At 37.3% G+C, this 24,944-nt stretch overlaps 1 protein-coding gene across 3 annotated transcripts in view; it reads right to left on the bottom strand.

Moving 5' to 3' along the window:
- The window catches only part of LOC127951225 (astrotactin-1-like), a 263,118-nt gene that overhangs the window by 57,219 nt on the left and 180,955 nt on the right, over positions 1-24,944 (bottom strand). For all 3 annotated transcript variants that reach the window (XM_052549027.1, XM_052549026.1, XM_052549028.1), the window contains 2 exons: positions 17,779-17,883; positions 15,456-15,644 (listed from right to left, as the gene is read on the bottom strand). In XM_052549027.1, the coding sequence (XP_052404987.1) occupies positions 15,456-15,644; positions 17,779-17,883 (294 nt within the window). The remainder of the gene's footprint in view (positions 1-15,455; positions 15,645-17,778; positions 17,884-24,944) is intronic.

Genomic DNA, 24,944 nt, shown 5'->3' with positions numbered 1-24,944 from the left:
TTTATACAGTATTTCAAATCTTTTGCACTGTGAAAACACCATATGCTATATTAAATCATATTTTGAACAGCTTGAATGTGTTTGACTGCATCCTAGCATTGATTTAACCACTCGTGAACTTGTATGAAGGCATATTTCTTGGGACCACCAAGATGAGAATGCTGTTTACAGCTTGCACATTGTTCCTTGAGATTGCCTTATGTGAGCATTGCCGTTATACCATACAGCCATGCAAACCAATTACTGGACCAAAGGACCCCCTTGAGTTGGCTGGCGATACCATTACAGATCCCCCACCATGTGTAACAGTTGGTAATTGTGGGGATCTTTGGACTTCCTCTGCACATAAACCAGTCCGGATGTTGAAAAGCGTGTGAAAGATGACCTATCAGACCATATTACGTTTTCCATTTGGGTCCAGGTTTGAGTCAGGTTATGAGATTTTGCGATTTGGCCTCAGAGCCAAGAGGTTTCTGAATGGCAGCACTGCCATCAATTCTAGATCACAATGTAGTTTTTTGTTAAGACAAGGTCACAAAGTTGCATGAGTGAATTTGTAGAAATTCTAAGGCTACGGTGACATTTAGCAGCTATCTGGTGTAGTGTCCTTCTGTTGAACTCAACAAGAGTCATCTTGTAGCCACAGGTCTGGTTTCTTGATGCAGTTTCTATGTTTACATATGATGTAATTATTTTTGAGACTGTTCTTCTTATCTCTTTTGCAATTAAATATTGCTGCTCTCTCTGTTCTTTAAAGCTGCTGATTACCAATCAATCCAATACGATTTGCCTTTGAAGCTGCATTTACGACAGTAAATAAGTTACTTCAAAGCACTTTTTTCTGCCCTTTTTTCTGTTTGCATATTTATTATTAATATTATTTTTTTCTTTATTTTTTTTATGGGAAAGGACTAAAGCTTAATGAAAACCTAAACTTATAGTTTGACTACTTTCCCATCATAATAGAAAGCTGTATTATTTCATGAAAGCCCATTTTCACGACACCAGGCATGATATACATAGCCATATTTAAGATGATTTGTGATGAAATGTGAATATTCTAACGTATTTAAATTTATTTAAAATTAAGCCATAACAAGTAAAAACTTTGACAAATATGTAAAAAATGAAAAATTATTAGATACAAATGTGAAATTTACATAATTTTATAAAAAAATAAAAAAAAAAAAAATAAAAAAAAGCTAATTAACTGTTAAAACAATTAGATAAAAAAATAAAACAATCTAAAATCCTCTCAAAAATATTAACTTCTTGACAGGAAAGAAAAGTTTCTGAAATATAGCAAGAAGAAGAAGAAGAAGAAGAAGAAGAAGAAGAAGAAGAAGAAGAAGAAGAAGAAGAAGAAGAAGAAGAAGAAACTTTTTTTTTTAAAGCTTTCATCAATTAGCCGAGTAGCAATGGCTTAAATAAATTATTTGTTTTGTGCAGTCTCCTGCTCTTTAATCTTACCTTTCGATACTGTCTTATTTCACAAATTTTAAAGCATCTTTTTGCCTAGAGGAGCAGAAGAATGCCAATGGAAAACCATTTTCACAGTGCAATGGTTGAACTGGTGAACTATGGATCAGTGTCAGCCAATCACAGAACTGGATTGTGTTGATAAGACACACTTCAAAGCACTACTGGCCTTGATAAAAAGCCCTGCACACTTTGCTCATCGCTCTTCATTTAGCACAGCAAATCAAGCATCCCGAAATAAACACGCACAGGATCTCTCTCTCTCTCTCTCACACACACACACAGCCAATTCATTTGCAAAGTCCATATAATGCTGTTTGAAAAATGCACACACTCACAACCACACCGCTATGGAAGCATATGGGCAGCAAAATTAATAAAAAAAGTGTAATATGCAAAATGACACTGCAATATGTAAAATGGCAATGTATGTTTCTATTTAAATTTACATTTTCACATAGCATATCGGCATATTTGCACATTTGGTGCAAAATTAAAATTAAAATTCAATTATATAATTTTAATTTGCCATTTTCTACACTAGTTTTAATATATCAATTCAAAAACATATGTTAACTCTTTATAAGTTTCAAAATTTTAATAAAAATGTGAAATTGTAAACCCAAATTGTTTAGATTTGTTTAGATGCATTTAGACTTGCCGGTAGGACACTTGAGATTACATTTTCATCGGGATACCCAGTGATAATTGTATCAAAATGCAGTGTGAATTTCATAATGCATTCTGAGCCAAATGTGCTACCTATATGCTTCCATACACCACACCACACATGGTAGATTTTTTAGCTCTTAAACTGCAGTTAATACAATATTTAGCAACTATAAAAAAGATTAAGTTATTCCTCCTTTGCTTCAGTATAGAAGAAGAATGTTTTTCCTCACCACACTGTGTTGTAGATGAATATTATAGCTCAAATTATTTGACATCTAATTATAATAAGTGCTGCCGGAATAAATAAATAATAATGAATAAATATGTCTCAAACACATTCACACAATTTCTGTACTCAAACGAAGGCAACCAAACATAACTTACTGTACAGCCGATTACAATCTAAAAAAAAAAATTGTGATTGCTGAAATGTCTACCCATTAAGCATAAAAAAATTAAATAAAATGTCACACTCAAAACCAGATTACGTATATCTAAAGATTCTGTATCTGTGATGTTTGCATCATTAATTCATGATGCCGAGTCATCCTAAAGTTTGGGGAATCTTGTTAAATCTCCATATTTCTTAAAAGTGATTTGGAGCGAAGCCTATATACCATCTGTGGTCTAACAGTCAAAACAACACTGAAAATGTGATCTGTGGCTCATCTGTTCATATACATTAACTAGACTGAGAGAGAGAGGAGGAACTGGGTGATCATACATTCAGCAATACAGGAATTCAAATGCCAAGGACTAATCCGTTCTTTGCACGTTTTGAGAGAAACGTGAGGGCTCCAGGTGGCTTTGCTCTTCAGCGGAAGGAGAATATGAATTATCTCTGGCTAAAGGTTAGGACCTCTAACTAATGCTCCTTCACTAAACCTCGGTCCACTTCTCTCTTCTCTTCAGGAGCACTAACAAGATCAACGGGGAAATTGGGGATGTCAAAAAAAAAAAAAAAAAATCCATTGCTCAGAATAAAATTACATAAGTTTTCTTTTGGGAACGACCTCTAGGCTTTTTAAACTCCTCATTCAGAACTACTCTGATCTTTTCTTGTGGCTTAAATCTTATAATATGTAATACCATCACTGGACCACTGGTCTTTACAGATGAAAAAGGGATTTTTCATCAACTTTATCTTTTTAAAAGGGCCAGAAAGTGGACAAATATCACACAAAACAGGCATGAGTGGAGATTTAAGATGTTCAGATTCTTTTAAGCCTGAAACGAGTGATGATCTCATGGCTGAAATGCTTCTCCCTAAGGTCGATTAAGTCATCAGGAACGCGACAGATTTATATTTAGCTGTAGTTTAACTCTGTGCGCTCTCAATCCCAGATAAGGGCAATATCAAGATTGATCGTTGACTGACACACAGAAAAAGGACTGACAATGTGTGTCTTGAAGCCTCAGGAGCTGAAGAACTGAGGAAAATATGCCTCCTTTGTGGTTCTCATACGGGTCCATAGCTACTGACATTTACTGATCCCTTTCTCTCCTCCTCTCATCATTGATCATTTCCTGTCCTTTCTCTCTTCTTCTCTCTTTAATAATGTTTTTTAGCTAACAATTTAATGCTAAAGTATTATATATGAATGTAACCGGAAGGGGGGGGGGGGGGGGGGTTGGGGACAGCAACAGTCAAGACTCAAACATGCATCACCTGTGCGAGCGCCCTGGAGCATGTACACTAACCGAGTACACAGGACATGACTAGTATGATTATTCTGATGTTGAAAAATTCCATTCTGCCAACCATATTCATGAAACATAAGCAGAACAAATGTCTATGTAAATCAGCTTCATGAATCACCGCTCATTAATCCATTCATCCCTAAATAGTCACATTCAGTTTAATGGGAGAATTTACACACAAATGGTTTTATGCATTATGTACACAGAAATTTGTTCCGCTCTGTCTTTTCGATGACCCAGCTCGCCTAATGTGAACTTGCTTTTGCAACGCATTGATATCAGCCTTACAATTTTGTATGATAAGCCAAAAATCTGAGACCACCACTGAACCCAACTGATATCTGAATTGTAATATTCTGTAAACCCCAATGAAGATGTTCAGTGAGTGAAGACATCTGCTTCCCTTTGATTTGAATTGTTTTACAGCAGAGCACCCAGAGCTCATTCATCAAGCTGCTGCACCACTGCAGGCATTGAGCACCTGCCCTGCAGAGGTGCAGCTCCAGGGAGCTCTTTTATGGCAGCTCAGGCCAAAAGAGCAGCTCTACACTCCTTCAATCTTTTAATCAGCTTGATCTCTCTTTCTCTCCCTGATTTTTTTTTTTTTTTTTTTAAGAATTCAGTTTAACATGCTGATTTGCTGCTCAGTTATGTTGAATTACTATCAGCACTCAGTTTACAATAATGGCTATATATTGAAATATGTTCTGTAAATTATGTAAATATATACACAAAATCACAGCACTGGTGAAAACAACAATGGGGAGACTTCGTTCAAAAACATTAAAAAGGTATTTCTGCCTTTTGACTAGTATATATCCATATATTATATAATACTAAACATTGTTTTCTCTTCCTTGCACGCATCTCCCCCACTGTGAAACACATCATCAGGCAGTGGGTAAGCATCTCATCCTTACCCAAGTTTCCTGATCCCTTTCTCCTCTCTTTCCATCCTACACCCTCAGGCACTTAGTGCTCACTGCAGTGGTGGGTCGTTCTTGGCCGTTACCCTCCCACTTTGCTGTCATACAGGGCATGTAATGGGATAAAAATGCAAGTGAGAGAACAAAGAGAGTAAGAGAGAAGTACAAGTCATGTAGGAGATGGAGGAGGTGGGAGCATGGCTGTCAGAAAAACTATTCTTGTGTTGTTTTGTGCCATTTTCAGCAAAGCTTGTCTGTAAAATCTATATTTCATCTCTTAAATTCAGAATTTTATGATGCTGAGTTGATCCTGCTATCAATAATGTATTGATCATCAGATCATATTTTATACTCTTTGTATTGCTTATCCCTAAAAAGCCATTTTACAGGTATATCTCAGTGAATCTTACAAGAGTATTGGAGGAGACACTGCAATAAAGTTTAAATTCTTATTTGACATAAAAGTTTGGAAAGAATCAATCTGATCTGTAAACTGTAAAGCTGCACTCTCTGTCATTTTATTTAAGTTTTCAAAACCAAAGATGCTTTAAAAATGCAGAAATTAGCCTCAGTTCATTCTTCTCTTTTGGACACTATAGAGTATACAGGCAGTGCTTGTATCAGTTGAGTGCACATTATAACAGAAGAGAGAAAGCTGATCTGATTCAAAAGAGGAGGAATCCTAAAAGACTTACTGTTTATTAAAAATGGCATTTAGAACTGGATGAATGCTCCATTTGCTGGTATGATACACAGGTTTCAATTTGCCTCTTCACATTCAAAACTAAATGAATCAGAATCAGAATCAGAATCAGAATCAGCTTTATTGCCAGGTATGTTTACACATACGAGGAATTTGTTTTCGTGACAGAAGCTCCGCAGTACAACAGAATGACAGCGACAGAACATAAAACACATAATAAAAGAATAAAAATACAAATATGTAGACAGTGAATGACAATATACAAATGACAATTGTAGGCAGGTATATTACAAAGTGAAGTTATGTATGTACATATATATTGTGTGCAAAATTAAGTGTATACTAAGTATGTGTGTTAGATAAATAAAGTGTGTGTGCATATAAATATAAAGTGTAGTGTGTTCGCCATTATCATCAGCTGTTCAGAAGATGGATTGCCTGAGGGAAGAAACTGGTCCTGTGTCTGGTCGTTCTAGTGCTCAGTGCTCTGTAGCGTCGACCAGATGGCAACAGTTCAAAGAGGGAGTGTGCTGGATGTGAGGGGTCCAGAGTGATTTTGACAGCCCTTTTTCTCACTCTGGATAAGTACAGTTCTTGAATAGATGGGAGAGTTGAACCGATGATTCGCTCAGCAGTCCGGACTACTCTCTGTAGTCTTCTGAGGTCAGATTTAGAAGCTGAGCTGAACCAGACAGTTACTGAAGTGCAGAGGATGGATTCAATGATGGTGGAGTAAAACTGTTTCAGCAGCTCCTGTGGCAGGTTAAACTTCCTCAGCTGGCGGAGAAAGTACAACCTCTGCTGGGCCTTTTTCACAATGGAGTCAATGTGAATGTCCCACTTCAGGTCCTGAGAGATGGTGGTTCCCAGGAACCTGAATGACTCCACTGCAGTCACAGTGCTGTTCATGATGGTGAGTGGGGGGAGTGCAGGGGGGTTTCTCCTGAAGTCCACGATCATCTCCACTGTTTTGAGCGTGTTAAGCTCCAGGTTGTTGAGACTGCACCAGACAGCCAGCTCTTTTACCTCCTGTCTGTAAGCAGACTCGTCACCGTCCTGAATGAGGCCGATGAGTGTGGTGTCATCTGCAAACTTCAGGAGCTTGACAGAGGGGTCCTTAGATGTGCAATCATTAGTGTACAGGGAGAAGAGCAGTGGGGAGAGAACGCAGCCCTGGGGAGCTCCGGTGCTGATTGTACGGGTGCTGGATGTGTATTTTCCCAGCCTCACTAGCTGCTGCCTGTCTGTCAGGAAGCTGTTGATCCACTGACAGATGGAGGTGGGCACGGAGAGCTGATTTAGTTTGGGCAGGAGGAGGTTTGGGATGATCGTGTTGAAGGCCGAGCTGAAGTCCACAAACAGGATCCTCACATAAGTCCCCGGTCTGTCTAGGTGTTGCAGAACATAATGCAGTCCAATGTTTACTGCATCGTCCACAGACCTGTTTGCTCTGTAGGCAAACTGAAGAGGATCCAGCAAGGGCCCAGTGATGTCCTTCAGGTGGGCCAGCACCAGTTTTTCAAATGACTTCATGACTACAGACGTTAGAGCCACAGGCCTGTAGTCATTTAGTCCTGTAATTTTGGGTTTCTTAGGGATGGGGATGATGGTGGAACGTTTGAGGCATGAAGGGACTTCGCACAGCTCCAGCGATCTGTTGAAGATCTGTGTGAAGATGGGGGCCAGCTGGTCAGCACAGGATTTCAGACAGGCTGGTGTAACACAATCTGGGCCTGGTGCTTTTTTCCTTTTTTGCTTCCGGAAGACCTGGCGCACCGCATCCTCGCTGATCTGAATTGCAGGTGTGGGGGAGAGGGGGGATGCAGGAGGTGAGAATGGTGAGAGTGCTTGATTGGAGAGGTGTTCAGGATGGGTTGCAGGAGCTGTTAATGGTGTGAACGGTAGTTTGGAGAGGCATTCAGGGCTGGTTGCAGGAGTTGTGAAGGGTGTGAATGGTTTTGTGGGGAGGCGTTCAGGGCAGGTGATGGGTGTTCTTTCAAACCTGCAGTAAAACTCGTTCAGATCGTCTGCCAGTCGTTGATTCTCTACGGTGCTGGGGGGTGGTGTCTTGTAATTGGTGATCTTCTTTAGACTTTTCCACACTGATGCGGAGTCGTTGGAAGTGAACTGAGTCCTTATATTTTCAGAATAATTCCTCTTTGCCACTTTGATCTCCTTTTCCAATGTGTATTTAGCCTGTTTATACAAGACATTGTCCCCCTTCACGTAAGCATCTTCTTTGGCCTGACGGAGCTGTCTGAGTTTTGCAGTGAACCACGGTTTGTCATTATTGTAAATTAGTTGAGTCTTTGTAGGAATACACATATCCTCACAGAAACTGATATATGATGTTACGGTCTCTGTGAGTTCATCCAGATCGGTGGCAGCAGCTTCAAAAACACTCCAATCAGTGAGGTCAAAACAAGATTGTAAATCCTGCTCTGCTTCATTAGTCCATTTTTTTACAGTCCTTGATACAGGTTTAGCTGATTTTAGTTTCTGCCTGTAGGACGGTATAAGATGAACCAGAAGGTGATCAGAACGTCCCAAAGCTGCTCGTGGAACAGAATGAAATGCATCCTTTATTGTGGTGTAGCAGTGATCCAATATATTACTGTCTCTTGTGGGACATGTAACATGCTGTCTGTATTTTGGCAGTTCACGGGACATATTGGCTTTATTAAAGTCCCCGAGAATGATTAAAACAGAGTCCGGGTGTTGTTGTTCTGTCTCTGTGATCTGATCAGCGAGTTTCTGTAAAGCTGAGCTCACATGCGCTTGAGGATGGATGTAAACACTGACCAGAATGAACGAGTGAAACTCCCGCGGCGAATAGAACGGCTTGCAGTTAATGAAGAGTGTTTCGAGATTTGAGCAGCACGTCTTCTTTAACACAGTTACATCTGTACACCACCGTTCATTGATGTAAAAGCATGTCCCGCCGCCGCGCGATTTCCCCGTGGATTCTGATTCGCGATCCGCTCTAAACAGCTGAAATCCCGGCAGATGGAGCGCGCTGTCCGGTATGGTGTCATTCAGCCAGGTTTCCGTGAAACACAGAGCAGCAGAGTGTGTGAAATCCTTATTTGTCCGAGAGAGCAGAAGGAGTTCGTCCGTTTTGTTGGGTAGAGAGCGGAGATTTGCCAGATGGATGCTAGGCAACGGCGTTCGAAATCCGCGCTTCCTGAGTCTGACGAGCGCTCCCGCTCGCTTCCCCCGTCTGCGCGTCCTGAAGCGCTTGATCAGCGCCGCTGCTCCTCCGATAACAACGTTCACTAAAACATCTGAATAATTGAAATCCGGAAAAACATCTTGTGGTGCGTTCTGCCGAATGTTCAGCAGTTCTTCCCTGGTGAAACTGATGGCAGGAATATAACTAAAGACAGGACAAACTAACAAAAACACAAAAACATATGCGGAGCTCGTCACGGAGGCAGCCATCCTGTATCGGCGCCAGCGAGATCATGTGTAATGCTAACATTACACACAAAAACTCTTCCTCACACAAGGGGGAAAGAAAAAATATATATATTTTAAACTCTCAAAAGTTAAATATAATACAATTAGAATTATATAGTTTAAAATATCATAGAAGTAACACATTTCATAAGAGTTTGAAAAACAGTGACATTCCCATCTGAATGTTTTTTTTTTTTTTTTTTTTTTTTGCTGAGGCATCATTCCAACATTTTAATTTCCTCCAGCCAGTCTGTGAATATTCATAAGCTGTGTTGTCGACATTTCCCCCCACATATTCAAAAATGATTAGGTGGCACACTTCAGCTCCGGAAAGGTTTGTGCTGTTTGGGGCAAGGGTACTAATATGGTTTACCAGCCGAGTCTCCAGAGAGCTCATTACCCGTTCCCAAAGAGCAGGATCTTTAGCTGAGTCACAGGGGGTATTAAAATCCTGCCCTGAATCTGTTCTCTGCCTCACAGCAGTCCACAAGCACCTGCCTAGCACCCAGCATCTGCATTCAACCTGCATTCTCAGAAACGCTGACATGGACTCAGGGGGTCATGATCACAAATCGCCACTAATTTATGGCACTCAAGTGTAAATGTCATTGAATGAAACTAATTAATATTTAATATTCAAATATCAATTAATATAAAAATAAAAATAAAAAACAGGTGAAAAAACTGTTCACGCTGGTTTCAGTGCTGCATTTAGTGCTGTGATAGTGTCCGTGGCCATGTCAGAGGCTAGCAAAATGAAGAATAATGGAGTTTTCAGGTAGGCAGAAAAACTGATTTAAAGCCATCCGTCAGAAGAGCTAACGTTCTTGTGAACTGCAAGGGTGATGTCCTTGGAAAGAAGGCAAAGTGGCCGTTTCGACCAAGGGAAACCATAATCTAGGAGTTATCAGGCTGAAACAGCAGCAAGGGGAGAGCTATTATTTATCTGACTTTACCTAAGATACCAAAACTACCAAAGTGAAGACAGATGGCTTGGAATGGCCGTATCAACAAAACTGCAAGTATTTCTAAGTTATTACATCCATACAGTATTTGAATGTTTTGGGCTACTTGGACATCAAGATACGCCTAATGTTTTGTAGAATTGGGTTTCACGCAGTGTACTGTATCTTAATCAGGCACTCATTAACATACATATACTGTTTAACCTTTGCCACTTTTTCAACGAAAATGCTTTGAAATACCAACAACACTAGACCCCATTTTTCAAAATATCTTCTTTAGTGTTCCAAAGGAAAAATAAACAAATACTGCGTTGGGATTAAATATGAAGGTAAATAAATAATGGCAATTTTTATTTTTGTACGAATCATCCCTTTTAAGGGACTGTGTGTACAGAGTATACAAAGGCTTCCTGTCACTTTTGTCTATACTGCCTCCAAGTTTTGTGTTTTCAAAGTACTTTGGGTAACACTTTATTATAGGGAACATTTCTCACTAATAATTAGTTGATTGCAAATTGTACACAGAGCGCTGTAAGAAGAAAGCTCAGTCCATACTTGGTGACATTCATCACCCATCTCACTCACATATGAGACATATAAGAGCGGATAGTATCATTATACATAAAACATGCTTCTATAACAGCTTTTATCCAGTAGTGGTGAAACGAATGGCTCATTCATTGAAATAGGGCATGTATGGTATATATGGCTAGCAAGCACTGGTGCACTGTGGTTATTTATTCATTAATTAATTTATTTTTATATATATTGTTTTGACTTCTAAGGGTCTTAAACATTTGATCTTAAACATTTTACCTGACTATGAAAGAAAAAAATGAATTATATTTTGAGGTCAAGTTCCACTGAGAGCATTGACTGCACCTATAATTACCGGATGGGATAGAAGACAGAAAGTGAGTAGATTTGTTCTAAAGATAAATCAGCTCTTACAACGAGGTCATAAACATTAAGAGGGTTTTTGAATATAATTCACTGAAGACATTACGAGGAATAGATATTGAGTTGAAGATGTGCCAGTGATAAGGATCAAATAATTTTCAATTTAGGAAAGATTTCAATTTAGGCTTTAATTTTGACACGTCTACAGGAATAAATAAATACATTTTGCTGGCTTCCTGTGTGTAAAGTTGAAAAACTTCTTCTAGTTTCTTATGATGGATGGGTTAGACATGTACAGTAGTCTTTATTGCCAGTTTAACACTTGCAAACATGAAGTTTACAACTGCCATTTTTCTTTTTTTATGATAGTCTAATTAGTGGTTAAATGTATTTAATAGAATGTTTGTTTGGATGTAAATGTGCATCTCATGAAGATCCAAATGTAGCAGAATAAATGTGAATATCATAAAAGGTTTTTTTTTTTTTTTTTTCACACCTGTAGGTACATATCCCACGATGAGAGATCCATGAACAATCACCATTGTGGCCTTAAGCAAGGCACTTAAGCTCAGCTTGCTCCAGTGTAATAATAAGTGTACTGTCTAAAGTTGCTTTGCATAAATGATTAGCTAAATGATAAAATAGAGGCAATTAATGCACTAAAACTTACTCTTCCCTGCTGAAAAGACTAGCATATATTTCCATACTTGTCTAGGCTAATCTATGCTTGATAGTGCTGAGATGGTGAACCAAGTCAACCAAGTTAGTTTTGTTGGTTAAAATCAGAAGCTTTCAGAAGTTCAGAAAGCATGACCAAGAAAAAAATAAAAATAAAAATAAATTAATTAACACTTAAACAATTAAGTGTACATTGGACATTTGCCCAATCCAGTCACAAATAATGTAGTTGCATATAACACAAATAAAGTAACAGAGACATAGAAAATAATACATATGGGATAAATACACAATGCTATTTAGTGATAGTGTTGATAAACAAATATGTTTTAAGCTTTGACTTAAATTCACTGACAGAGGTAACTGTTCTGAGTGCCAAGGGGAGCGAGTTCCAAAGTTTAAGCAGAAGATAAGCAGAACCTAGTCACACAAAGATCTGAACTAGAAGACTGGAGTGAGCGAAAAGGAATATAGGAAGAGAAAACTCACTGACATATGAAGATAAGGAGGCCATTGATTGGGTCTGGCTGACAAACAGTATATATCTGGATTTCATCAGCGTAACAATAATAGTTCAAACCATGGCGACTAATTACTTGGCCAAGAGAGTGAATGTATATGGTATATATAATAATAATGGTCAGAGAACTGAACCCTGAGGAACACCCTGTTTGAGCGACACAGTGAGAGATTTGGAACTGTGCAGTGAGATGTATGTATTAACTATCTATATGAGGAGAACCAGGATAATGCAGAGCCTGAAATGCCAACTCTGCAAGGCGAGAGAGTAATAGCTTATGACAAACAGTATCGAAAGCTGAGATGAGGTGAAGTAATAAAATAATTGACAAACTGTCAGAGTCACCAGAGAGTAAAAGATCACTGATGATCTTTATTAGAGCAGTTTATGTACATTACTGTAAGCAGAAACCAGACTGAAAAATATCAAAGAGATTGTTGTGGGCAAGAAATTACTGCTCAATTCCAGAGTTTAGCCCAGAGGGGGCTCCAGTATCCAAGTCAAGCCCAGAGAGGAATCCAGTCTCTGAGTCAAGCCCAGAGAGGGTTCCAGACCCTGAGTCAAGCCCAGAGAGGGCTCCAGTACCCGATTCTAGGTAAGAGAGGATTCCAGTCCCCAATTTTAGCTCAGAAAGGGCTTCAGTCCTGGAGTCTATCCAGAGAGGACTCTAGTCCCTGAGTTTAGCGCAGAGAGGATTCCAGTCCCAGAGTTTAGCCCAGAGATGGCTCCAGTACCCGAGCCTAGCACAGAAAGGGCTCCAATCCCTGAGTTTAGACCAGATAGGGATCCAGTCCCTGAAATTAAACTAGAGTGGTTTGCAATCCCCGAGTCTGTCACAGAAAGGGCTCCATCTGGGGTCCACCCCCATCAGGGGTCCATCCGTAGAGGCTGGGTCGAGTGTCGATGGCAGGCTCCCCTAGCTCCCTGCTCTGGGTCTTGGCTAACACACTAGTTACAAAGTGACAATGAGGTGTGGGACAGGGGCAGGGTCTAGCCAGCTTGAATAGGAATTCAATTCCTTAATTTATATCTGTAATTATAGGTGGATTTGTCAAGGTAAAAAAAAAAATGACTGGGTAGAGTGAGTTTGTGTAGGCTGAGTTTCTCAAATATTCAGTTTCTCACCAATGATAAGTGCATAAAGCATCTAGCTTTCCCTGAAAGTGGTGCAAGAAAGTACAACACAAATCACCCGATTTATGTTGAATGATACTATAGTTTGGTGCCTGGATTCGTTTGTTCACCATGCTAAATAGTTCCTTAGGCCTATATTGTTAGCTTTGTTAATGATGCTGGAGATATAAGAAGAGCGGGCTGCATTAATGGTAGGGCCTTGCAAATAATTTAATGTGATTTAGTGCTGTAGTTCACTGACAAGCTACTCAAAATCGCACTCATAATCATCAATGAATCGCAATTTTGCATAGCTCGTTAGTGAATTACTGCTCTGTGTAGTAAATGCTGCTCCATCTGAAAGCATGTGCTGGAGATTTATTACTAATCACATAGCTGGCTTTACTGACGAGATGCAGATTAAAATTTTTATTCAATTATTTTCAGAGTCCTAATACAAGGCAGTTTCAAAGTACTTAATATAGTCAGAATAAACAAGAAAATGGACAGTTAGACATGTTTTCCTGAAGATACGTTCATGCTGTCTACATTTTGCTTTCATAGCGCAAAACTCTGCATTAAAATAAGGAGAGGAGAGAGACATGGCACAACAGACCTGGTCCTAATTGGAGAATACCCATCTAAGATGTAAGCAATAAGAGAATGGTACATATCATGAATCATAGATGGACAGGTACAATTTTAAACTTCAGGAATTGTTCATTGAATAAATTATTTTCAATGCATTAAACAAAAAAAAATTATCTCAGAAATAAACATGCTTTTTTTGACAGCCCTCAAATAATAAAACAAACAAACTATTTAATAAATGTGAATTGCACATCTCACATTATCTTGGAAAACCTTCTTCTGAGTGATTGTTTGACCTGACTAATTTGATCACATATGATGATCTTTTCAAGAAAGATCATTACTGCTGCCACTTGGCCTTTAACACAAAATGCTTTTAGCAGAATATGGACTACTCACAGACACATCAGATATAGATTTTCTAACCCCAACTAAAGACACTTGCACAAATGACACACAAAAGAGTGTTAGATTATCAAACTGCAGAGCACCTACAGCTTTTATTTCGCTCTCATTCGCCTTGAAAATAGAAGAGTACAGACTGAGGCCTCTATGCCTTGTCAGATGACCTTGGTGCCTATTTCATAAAGAAATGTCTGTGTGGATCACAATGTACTTTTTCATGTTCATAGTGCTGCTGTTTCATGAATGCCCAAAGCATTGTCGATAAACTAGCTATAAGCATAGAAAGCGAACCATCCTTGGCTAAGTCACTCTATAGACTGTCTAGGCCATCTCTAGAGATTCTTCTTCTGTTATTGTCACACTTTTGTTGTCTTAACAAATAAGTTCCGTCCTAAATGACCTTGTACATAAATATATATATATATATGGGCTCAGCTGAGTGGAGCTGAAGCATAAAAACTAGGTGAGCCTGCCCAGGGGCCTCCTGAGTGCGGAGCAGTGCTGGCCTGCATTCAGCTTTAGCCAGCCAGCCAGCCTTCTCACATCTGCCCTTGCCCCCTTTTATTGGCTGAACAGATGTGACCAACCTCCCACGGGCTGTGTTGAGTTTTACTTCCTCAGCTCCTGTCCACATCCTCTCCAAAATGGATGTTACATTCTGACAAAACCAAACTTTGGTTGCACCGGGCCAAACCCCTAGAATATGCACATAACTACACAATAGTTTATTTTATTTTTTAATTGTTGTAATTATTATTTATTTAGCCATGCATAAATATTCAATTATTTACCATTGCATGATTTATGGACAGGCAAAATATTTTGCTCTGTTTATTTCCTCATGAAATTGAAAGGTTTATCACCTCATAAAATAAAATAAAACGGTGCACCAAGAAGGAGAAAAAACATTAGTTCTCTTCTCATTCACTAACTATGGGTAAAACCAATGTGTGTTCATGCAGAAAACATGATTTATCAATAAGGTAACACGTGTTCTATATTTAGGATAATATTTTCAACTAACTAATTAAATGTATTGAAAAATAAATATTGTAGGGTTATTTTTATTTCTACTACTACAACTACTACTACTATTACATAAACAAGCAACCATTACAAAAGTCAGATTATTATTATTATTATTATTATTATTATTATTATTATTATTAATAAAATACATAATTTGAAAACACTTCTTACTATTTACAAAACAAACAAACAAACATACATACACCAGTGCACATTATGCAATTTGTAAGCACTTATTAGTAAATGCAATCCAATATATTATGATCTAAAGCAGCAAATTAAATCTTTTAAATGAGTATATATGTATAGCTTACCTTTGCTGATATCCTGGTATTCCAACCACAGCTGGCGCTGAACTTGCTTGTTGGGATACCATATGGTGCAGGATTCCTCAAAGCCATACACTGCCTCCTGGATAAAATGGTTGCCAAACTCTTTTAAAATGGACACAAAATCACTGCGCAAAGTGGCCCCATCCAGTGAATGAATTGCTGAACTGAAGGCTGAAAAAGGGTAAAAGAATGAGTCATTTAGTTGTGTGAGAGATCACATCAAACTTTACATTACATTCAATTTCACTTCAGTCTTTAAATTCATCTTAATTAAAAGCTGAAGCTGCATTATGAATCAAACAAAAGAGAAAATTGTTGAGCTGTGAAAATCGCAGTTTTATTACTTGCTTGCTTATTTTCAGTACCGCTACAATACGCATTATAATTGGCTTTATAGTCGTTTTTTAATAAAGTTAAACATAATGCAGTGCACATGACAAAAAGAATGTGGGAAGAAAAAGAGTGTAAACATGATCTGTCAGCATGTGAAATGTTATCTGGGGAAACAAGGGAAGGATAAACAACAAGGCCTTGGAAAGGTGTTGAATGCTTTTGTGTAGGCTGATGTCTGACCTTTTAAAAACTTTTATTACTATTGTTTTTGTTTTGTTTTTTCAATATCCATCAAAATAATTAAAATAAGCTTCTAGTCACAGAATTTACATTTCCAAGCAGTACTTTAGAATATAAAGTACTTGTTTCCATGTACTTTTGCAAAAGTACTGAAGACCTCTGAAACTTTTGTCAGACAGTAGAACTGGTTTGCATGTTAACAAACTGTCGTTTAATAAAAATGTTCCATGTGGGTATTCACAGAATTCACAGAGGAACAATCCTTTATTTCAACGCAATGTTTTAATATCTTGTACAAACTGAATAAATAAATAAAATAACATTTTGCAATAATAATATATTTTGCATTATTCCACTTCCTCTTATGACCTTCATGTCCATGTTTTAAATTGACCTCAAGTTAGAAGATGCAGGAAGTTTAGGGGGAAAAGTTGTAAAAAAAAAAATTAATTGAAAATGTAAAAACTCAACTTCTCATTCATATGAAAAATGAATCCTTTAATGGTAATGGGACGTGAAAAGAGGGAACCGGTGCAAGCCATATGAGAGCAAGGAAATCAAATTTTTAAGGCCATTCAGGCCATTCATTAACAGGGAGTATTTCTTATAAAACTGCACTTGGAATCTAACATCTGCTCATTGAACATACAGCGTTCATTAAACAAATGAAGTGAAGTCATTGAAACCAGAGAAAGGCAAAAATAAATAAATAAAAACATAAATAAATAAATAATAGTTTGCCTCTTCGAATGCTGTCTTTTGTCTTGCTTGAAGTTGAAGTGTGTCATTTCTGCATCACTACCATCACAGAATAATAATAATAAAAAAAAAAGTTCCCTGAATATTCCATTGCCATTGGTCGGCCCAGCAAAAAGCCTCAGCCCCAAACTCACACCACTGGTTGAGTAAATGTTGCTAGTTCAGGATGAAGAGTACCGTTATGATAGCACCAAAGTGTTTACAAAGAAATCAGCCTACAGATGGCTTTCTTATAGCTGTCTCTGAATATTAGGATGGGACAGTACAAAAAGTTATAAACTTCATCTTTAAATTCCCTGGTTTTAAATTAATCCCATCTGGGATCAACAGAGCACTGAGAACCACCATTTTTGCTTCACTACCAAACCAGCACAACTTATCTGTCATAGTGAGGGCTCATCAGTGAGATCAGACCAATCAAAATGTACAGCTGGCCTCAAACATCTTCCTGACTAACTGAATATATTGTACACTTGGTCATACATGTTTCTTGTCAAAGGGTTAGTTCAGCGAAAAATGACTTTATTCAGCATTGTCTTCTCTTCCGTGTCTGTTGTGAGCGAGTTCAAAACACAACAGTTCAATGATATCCGGTTCACGAACGAATCACTCGATGTTACCAGATCTTCTAGAACCAGTTCACCAAATCAAACTGAATCATTTGAAACGGTTCTCGTCTCCAATAAGCATTAATCCACAAATTACTTATGCTGTTAACTTTTTTAATGTGGCTCACACTCCCTCTGAGTTCAAACAAACCAATATCCCGGAGTAACACAGTTTCAATGGAGGGACTGAGAGCTCTCGGACTAAATCTAAAATATCTTAAACTGTGTTCCAAAGATGAATGGAGGTCTTACGGGTTTGGAACGACATGAGGGTGAGTTATTAATGACATAATTTTCATTTTTCGATGAACTAACCCTTTAATACTTAATACATCCATGTAAGTGGAAGATTGAGGGTGTTTTACCTTGGGAGAGGCTCCACTGATTGAGCTTCACATGGTACATAATGGACCGCAGCTTCCAGTGCTGGACCAGTGGATAACCAGTAACCTCACTGTAGTTTACCATACCTAAAATACACAGAAGATAAGAAACAGTCATGTTTTTGGAAGAGAAAAAAACAAATAAATAAAAATAAATAAATAAATAAATGAATGTTATTGTTCAACAAATTCATGGATTTCAAACAGAAACCGGAAGTTCTGGAAGGACAAATGTGTCCCTGAACCAAAAATAGCCAAAAATACATTGTATGGGTCAAAATGATTGAATTTTCTTTTATGCCAAAAATCACTGGGATATTTTTGATTAGATATTTGATTAGTAATATGCTAAGAAGTTCATTTGGACAACTTTAACTGGAAAATGGAAAAGCTTATTCATCAACTTTTAGATGAGGGATGAATTTTCTATTTCTATTAAAAAAAAACAAAAAAAACAATTAAGTCCCTTATGACTAGACAATTGTTATTGCTAGACAATTTCAAAGAAATAGCAAGTAACAGAATTAAGCATGAAATATTTAAGAAAGACTGAAACAGTATTTTCTTGTAAATTTACTCCATCAAGCTTTGTTTTATTGATACTATATATATATATATATATATATATATATAAATTTATTTATTTATTTTTTAACAGAGTAAAAGAGATTGTCCCTCGTTCAACAATATTTTGACCCGTTTTCCTGGAATAAAAATATTGTACATTTTATATTACTTAATAGCTTTTCAAGATTGTGTTAGCATACAGATAATCTCAAAGCTAACACACATGGACTAAAAGCGAGCAAACTTTAATTATAATTACACTAGTTCTTTAAAAATAAATGTATGTTTATGAAACTAACGGGGTCTGCTTTTTGCTGTGTTGACAGCTGACGCTGAGTAAATGTGACTGTGAATCCCTTAATACACTGACAATCCCAGTATGAAATGATTTTTAGAATAGTGTTTGCTAATCTGAACCTTGCTCAATTGGGTACGTTCTCTGCATTTCATGAGCGCATGACTGCATCGCTGCAAAGTGTACCCTGATCCGCTGTTGCTCCAAAATCACAGTATTTGAATTACACAGAATGAAATGAGGCACAAAAAACAAACAGTTTTCTGTCAGTTCTAAAATGAGTCCTGAAAATGAAAGCACTGACTTGAAACTAAAATAATAATACAGGATTTCTGATACATTTCTACACACTGAGAATAAATCACACTTGCTAATACTGGAGGATTATCTTAAAGTACGAAAATGAAATTTGTTATGTCAAAAGATAACAGTGTTTCCTAGAAGATTCTTACCACAGAGGATTACCATAGTATTATTAATAGAAGACACGGAGTAGCTCAGCAGAATTGTGTGAATGAAATCCATTGCGGCATTTTTCATTTATCATCCCAACTCTCTTCAACATATGAGCCGTCGCTTTTTTTACCCTTGGTTACCCTGTGAGCTAAAATCTCACATATCGCCATATGTTGAGCAGGCGTGGTAATCAATCATCTCGTCTCCTACAGCAACTGCCAGCCATGCCTTGCCTTGCCATCTAGGGACAACACAGCCATGTTTCAATTTAACCTCACCTTAATATATAGCACATCTGGCTGATCGCACAAATTCAAAGCATATCCGGTCTGCAACATGAAGGCTGGGCATAAGAGCATATAGCTTTATAAACTACTGGCACGTCTTTAGAACTAAACCCTTTCTGTTCTGTCTTAAAAAAAAAAAAAAAAAAAAAAAAAATGGAAATCCTCTTGACATTATCACGGATTTGCTTCGCTCAATCATTTTAGACCAGCGCTAACATACCAATGATGGATTTGCAGAAATAATGAATTCATAATATCTGTAAGCTCTTGATAGGAGAGATCCCATTATAAACAGAGCACAGGTGCCAGAGACAAAAGCACTCCATCATCAGCTCAAAGCCTTTTGTCTTAATGAGCGGGACATTCTTGGACTCTTAATGAGAAAGACGACACAGAGTGTGTTTACAAGTTCACCGGAAAATGAAAATTAAGTCATTAATAACTCACTCTCATGTTGTTCCAAACCCGTAAGACCTCCGTTCAACTTCAGAACACAGTTTAAGATATTTTAGATTTAGTCCAAGAGTCAAGAACCTTCAGATCACCAGTACACTGAACCAAGAAAAGTTTCTGTCGGATGCATCTGAATCGAGAACCGAGTAGCTGATGATTCTGCGCATGCAATGACGTCATTACGTTGGGCCCAAAAGAACCGGTGAACCGTTTTATTTCAACCAGTTTATTGAAGTGAACTGTCCAAAAGAACCGGTTCGTGGAAAATAACTGAACTTCCCATTACTACTGGTAAGCCGAAAACCGATGCAACCGGTTCTTGACTCGAGAACGAGTCAATCTTTCGTTCGTTATCTGGATCGACTTGTTGTTCATCTTCAGTTCTATCTTCACAGCACTTCCTTTTTTTTGTACTATTTGAGTAAATGAATTACTCCGGGATATTGGTTTGTTTTAACTCAGAGGGAGTGTTAGCCACATTAAAAAAGTTAACAGCATAAGTAATTTGTGGATTAATGCTTACTGGAGGCGCAAACTGTTTCAAACGATTCAGTTCAACTTGGTGAACTGGTTCAAGAAGAACCAGTTAAATCGAATGATCTGTTCGTGAACTGGACATCAGTACACTGCAGTGTTGTGAACACACTCACAATAGACCCAGAAGAGAAGACAATGCTGAATAAAGTTCGTAGTTTTTGCTATTTTGGACCAACATTTATTTTTGATGCTTCAACAAATTCTAGTATACCGTACATACATTTTCAATGGAGGGACAGAAAGCTCTCGGACTAAATCTAAAATATCTTAAACTGTGTTCTGAAGATGAACGGAGGTCTTACGTGTTTGGAACGACATGAGGGTGATTCATTAAAGACATAACTTTCATTTTTGGGTGAACTAACCCTTTAATGTTTTAAAGGTTATATAACAATGACTTGAGCTATCAAGCTTCTTTTTTCAGGTATTATTTTGTATTATATAGTAAATGTATGTTGTACATGTATACACACTTACTGACTCACTAAATCAGTTGAACAAAGCGCACGATTCATTTTAAGCATAACACCTTCAAATCCATACGCTCCTGTGCTCTCTGGGGCAGACGGCTTTCTGACACGAAGCACAAATGTGATGAATAAGCTCCTAAATGCGCTGCTCTTGCACTATCCTCACCTTGTGCAGTTCCCACTTAAAACAATCTAAAAGAGAACCCGTGTGCCCCTGTAGAGTGCGGCAGTGTCAGAGCAGAGCGCGTCAGAGTTTAGATAAATAATAACAAGTGCCGAGCATACAGCCCCTCTTTTCTTTTTACTCTGCTAAAACCCTCAGTTTCAGAGGGCCACGTCTCCTTTTTACCCCATGGGCGCCTTGCTCTCACTGTCTGGCAGAATGATTAATATGACTGAACTTCACATCGCAAACACAAGTTCAGAGGCTGGAGTCATCTTTGCCATTCTGCTGCATGCCTTTGGGTGGTGACATCATTAGCGGGGAATGATCATGCAGGCAGACAATCAAGGCCCAGGCTATAACATTTGAATATGAAAAAAAAAAAAAAAAAAAAAAAACAAGCCTTAAATAAACACACACTGAACAAATATACACAAACATATGCACACTGTCAGACATATATCAAAGTGACTAGACAAGAGAAATCGTAATATCAAATTGCACGCACTCTACGCCCTGAACAGTGGAGCGACAGCCCATAACTCATGAAGGTGTGGGCAAATCTTGCTGTTTAAAATCCCTTCACTGGGAGATTCACAGTGACAACCACTGCTAGAAGACATTGTATGGCTCATGAAACCCCATTAACAACTGCACCCTGAGTTCACTCTTGGATGAGCGAAGGAACGGATGACTACAGGGGAAATGATTGAAGATTGGCACATACCTCAGATCGCAACAGGCTTATCTAATAGAGGGCTAATGGTAAAGCTGTGAAGTAGACTCAAACTCAGCACACTGATAAGAGTACAAGGTAAAAAACAAAACCTTTCATGTGGTAACATTAACATAACATGGTTTTAAGCAAAAACAGTGGTAACTTATGGCAATTTATTTCAAAGACCAATTCTCACTATTAACTAGTTGGTTAACATGCAAAGAACTGGTACTATATATTGGCTGTTTATTAGTACTTATAAAGCACATATTAATGCCTTATTATTCTGCATGGTCATATTTTATATCTCTTAATACTACTCCATAACTATATTTAACATCTACCTTACTAACTATTAAAGGAAAAATTTATTCAGAAAAATTCTGTCATTCTGTCATTCACCTTCAAGTCATTCCAAATCCTTAAAACCTTTGTACATCTTTGGAACACAAATTAAGATATTTTTGATGAAATCCAAGAGCTTTCTGATCCTCCATAGACAGCAGCAGAACTACCATATTAAAGGCCCAGAAAGGTAGTAAGGACATTGTTAAAATAGTCAATGTGACATAATTGGGTTCAATCGTTATTTTATGAAGCTACACGAATACATTTAATGCGCAAAGAAAACAAAAATAACTAATTTATTCAACAATTTCTTTTCAATTTCTTTTGAACAACTGATGTCACATGGACTATTTTAATTCTGCGCCTTGAATGTGGTAGTACATTGCTGTCTATACAGGGTCAAAAGGCTCTCAGATTTCATCAAAAATATCTTAATTTGTGCTCTGAATATGAACAAAGGTCTTACAGGCTTGGAACGACATGTAATTAACAATCTGCACGCTAAGTGTCAAAACTATATTTTATTACAGAAACAATGCAGTATTTTACACAATAGTTAATATTGCTAATATTGCTGTTAAGTCAAGTGTTTTTTTTTTATGAAATGTTAACATCTATACATGCACACATCCCAAAAAATGGCATACAAAAATTAACAAAATAAACAACGATTTCAATTAACCAGTATAACCTGAAATGTTCAGAAAACCTAAACATGCACATCATAATGGGACCTACACTGTCTCTGCACATCATGATGGGATAGGAGAAAGTATTTAGCCCATTGGAGTCAATTAACTCGTATACGTGTTGATGAGCGTGAGCGTTGATGAGCGTTATGAGGCATTTTCTCCTGATAACCCCGAAAAATAACTTAAATTACACTTTCAATTTTGATCATACAGATAAGAGCAATACATCAATCAAATCTGTAAATGGTCTACTTTTTAGTATATAGACATAATAACAACAAAACTTTGTGTATTTATAAAATAAAGATAACAAACAAGTTGTGCAGCCTTTGTCTGAGTTGATCTTCATTTACAAACGCGTCATTAAAATGAACTTTAACTCAGTGAATACTCAACGAAGAGACTTGAGAGAGATATTTATAGAAAGCTTGGCATGTCTACTTTTAAACTCAACAAGTGCTGCCGAAAACAAATATTCTGTGATAAAGTAATCCATATGAAAACAATGCGATGCCCGTTTTTCACGTCTTCCTTCATTATTTCTAATGCGACCACTACCCCGCGCTGAACACCCTATTCAGATTATAATGTTTCACTGAAGCATGGGCCTTGAATACCCCCACACGACAGAAGAAAATGCAGCGAGACTGTTCTTCAAGTTTTTTTTTATTTTACTCTTTGCTTCACGATGAGAGGAATAAGACATAATTCACCCCAAAAAGTTGTGATGTGGATTACCTCAGGATTTGAGATTTGGATTTCCTCAGAAAAAAAGAACGAAGTGCTTTATCCAGCAGAGATCATAAACATGATTAAGTATCTTTTTATTTATTCATATACTTGTACAGGTTTACACATAATGTGTAAACATTTAACTAGTTAGACTTTTTCCATCCAAACTATAATTCCTGACTAAATGTATAATCAAGTGAAACATTATGAAGTTTCAATAACAATATACACTACTACTGTAGGTAAGGAATGCATATTGTCATTCCTTACCTACTTATTTGTATTTTTTATCTTTTATTATGTTTTTTCTGTTCTGTTGCTGTCATTCTGTTGTACTTAATTTTTATTTATTTATTTATGTATTTTGTAGAAAATCAGATTGTTAAAAGGATTTCTGAAGTATTGTGTGACTACACTCGCAAGTGAATATTAAATTATGTTGTGAGATAAATAAATATATTCTAAATAAACTACAAACATAAAATCTATACATTTATTTTGTCCTCACAATATTTCTTGTAACTCTTCCCTCTCAGTCACAAACCTGACTGTGAGGCTCATTATGCAGCTCATTATGCAGGTCTTTGTCTTCTCAGGTGTAAATCACAGGTATATTCATGATAGTTGATGCCTACTCGCATGACTTTTACAAACAAAAAGTGTCTCAGGAAATTTAAATCAATATATTGTTTTCTGTGAGTGAGTAAACAAGATGATTTTCACATAATTTAGAAAGACAAATTCTAGGCTATAAGCTCCAGTTCTCAAAAGTATAATGTTCTGTATGTGTTTTATGGCCTTATTCAAGTGATTTAACCTTTTTAGTTTTTCACTAACCATGCATAAATTGATTATTTCTCAAAAACACAATCATGTACATACATGCTGATCACATATTATTATAGCCCAGTTTGTGCTGGTTACAGTGATATTAGACTTTAGCCATTTAGATGTTTATAAGCAACTGAAAAAAAAAAACACAAATATCAGGGCATGACAGAATTTCTCCGGGCCCCCACACACCCTTAGACCTCAGATGGCTAACACTGAACTTTTTAGACGTCTTCTTTAACACCCTTTGTGTAAACAAATGTAAAAATTACAAATCCTATCCATCGTTCAAGTGAGCCGTCTTTTCATTTGAGAAACTGACAGAAGAAAAAAAAAATCACAAAGATATCAAATTTTCAGCAGCACAAGCACACATGTGAAATTAAATGACTGTGCAGTCTGCGTTCTTGTGTGCTGTCAATAATGCTGTGAGGTGTAAATATGTGAAAACACAATAGTCAAATGTTTCTGCTTATTATAGTTCCTTAGTGACATTTAAAGGACATATTTTGTCTGACATTTACCACCCTTCAAATTAGCATACATGAAGGACGCATGCATCTGAGAGCATCCTGTAATTGAGTCAAAAAGTCATGCAA

This window comes from Carassius gibelio, chromosome B2, assembly GCF_023724105.1.
Source record: "Carassius gibelio isolate Cgi1373 ecotype wild population from Czech Republic chromosome B2, carGib1.2-hapl.c, whole genome shotgun sequence".
Taxonomy (NCBI): Eukaryota; Metazoa; Chordata; class Actinopteri; order Cypriniformes; family Cyprinidae; genus Carassius; species Carassius gibelio.
Note: the sequence above shows the minus strand (reverse complement) of the source record. Positions and strands in the feature narration are given on the sequence as shown.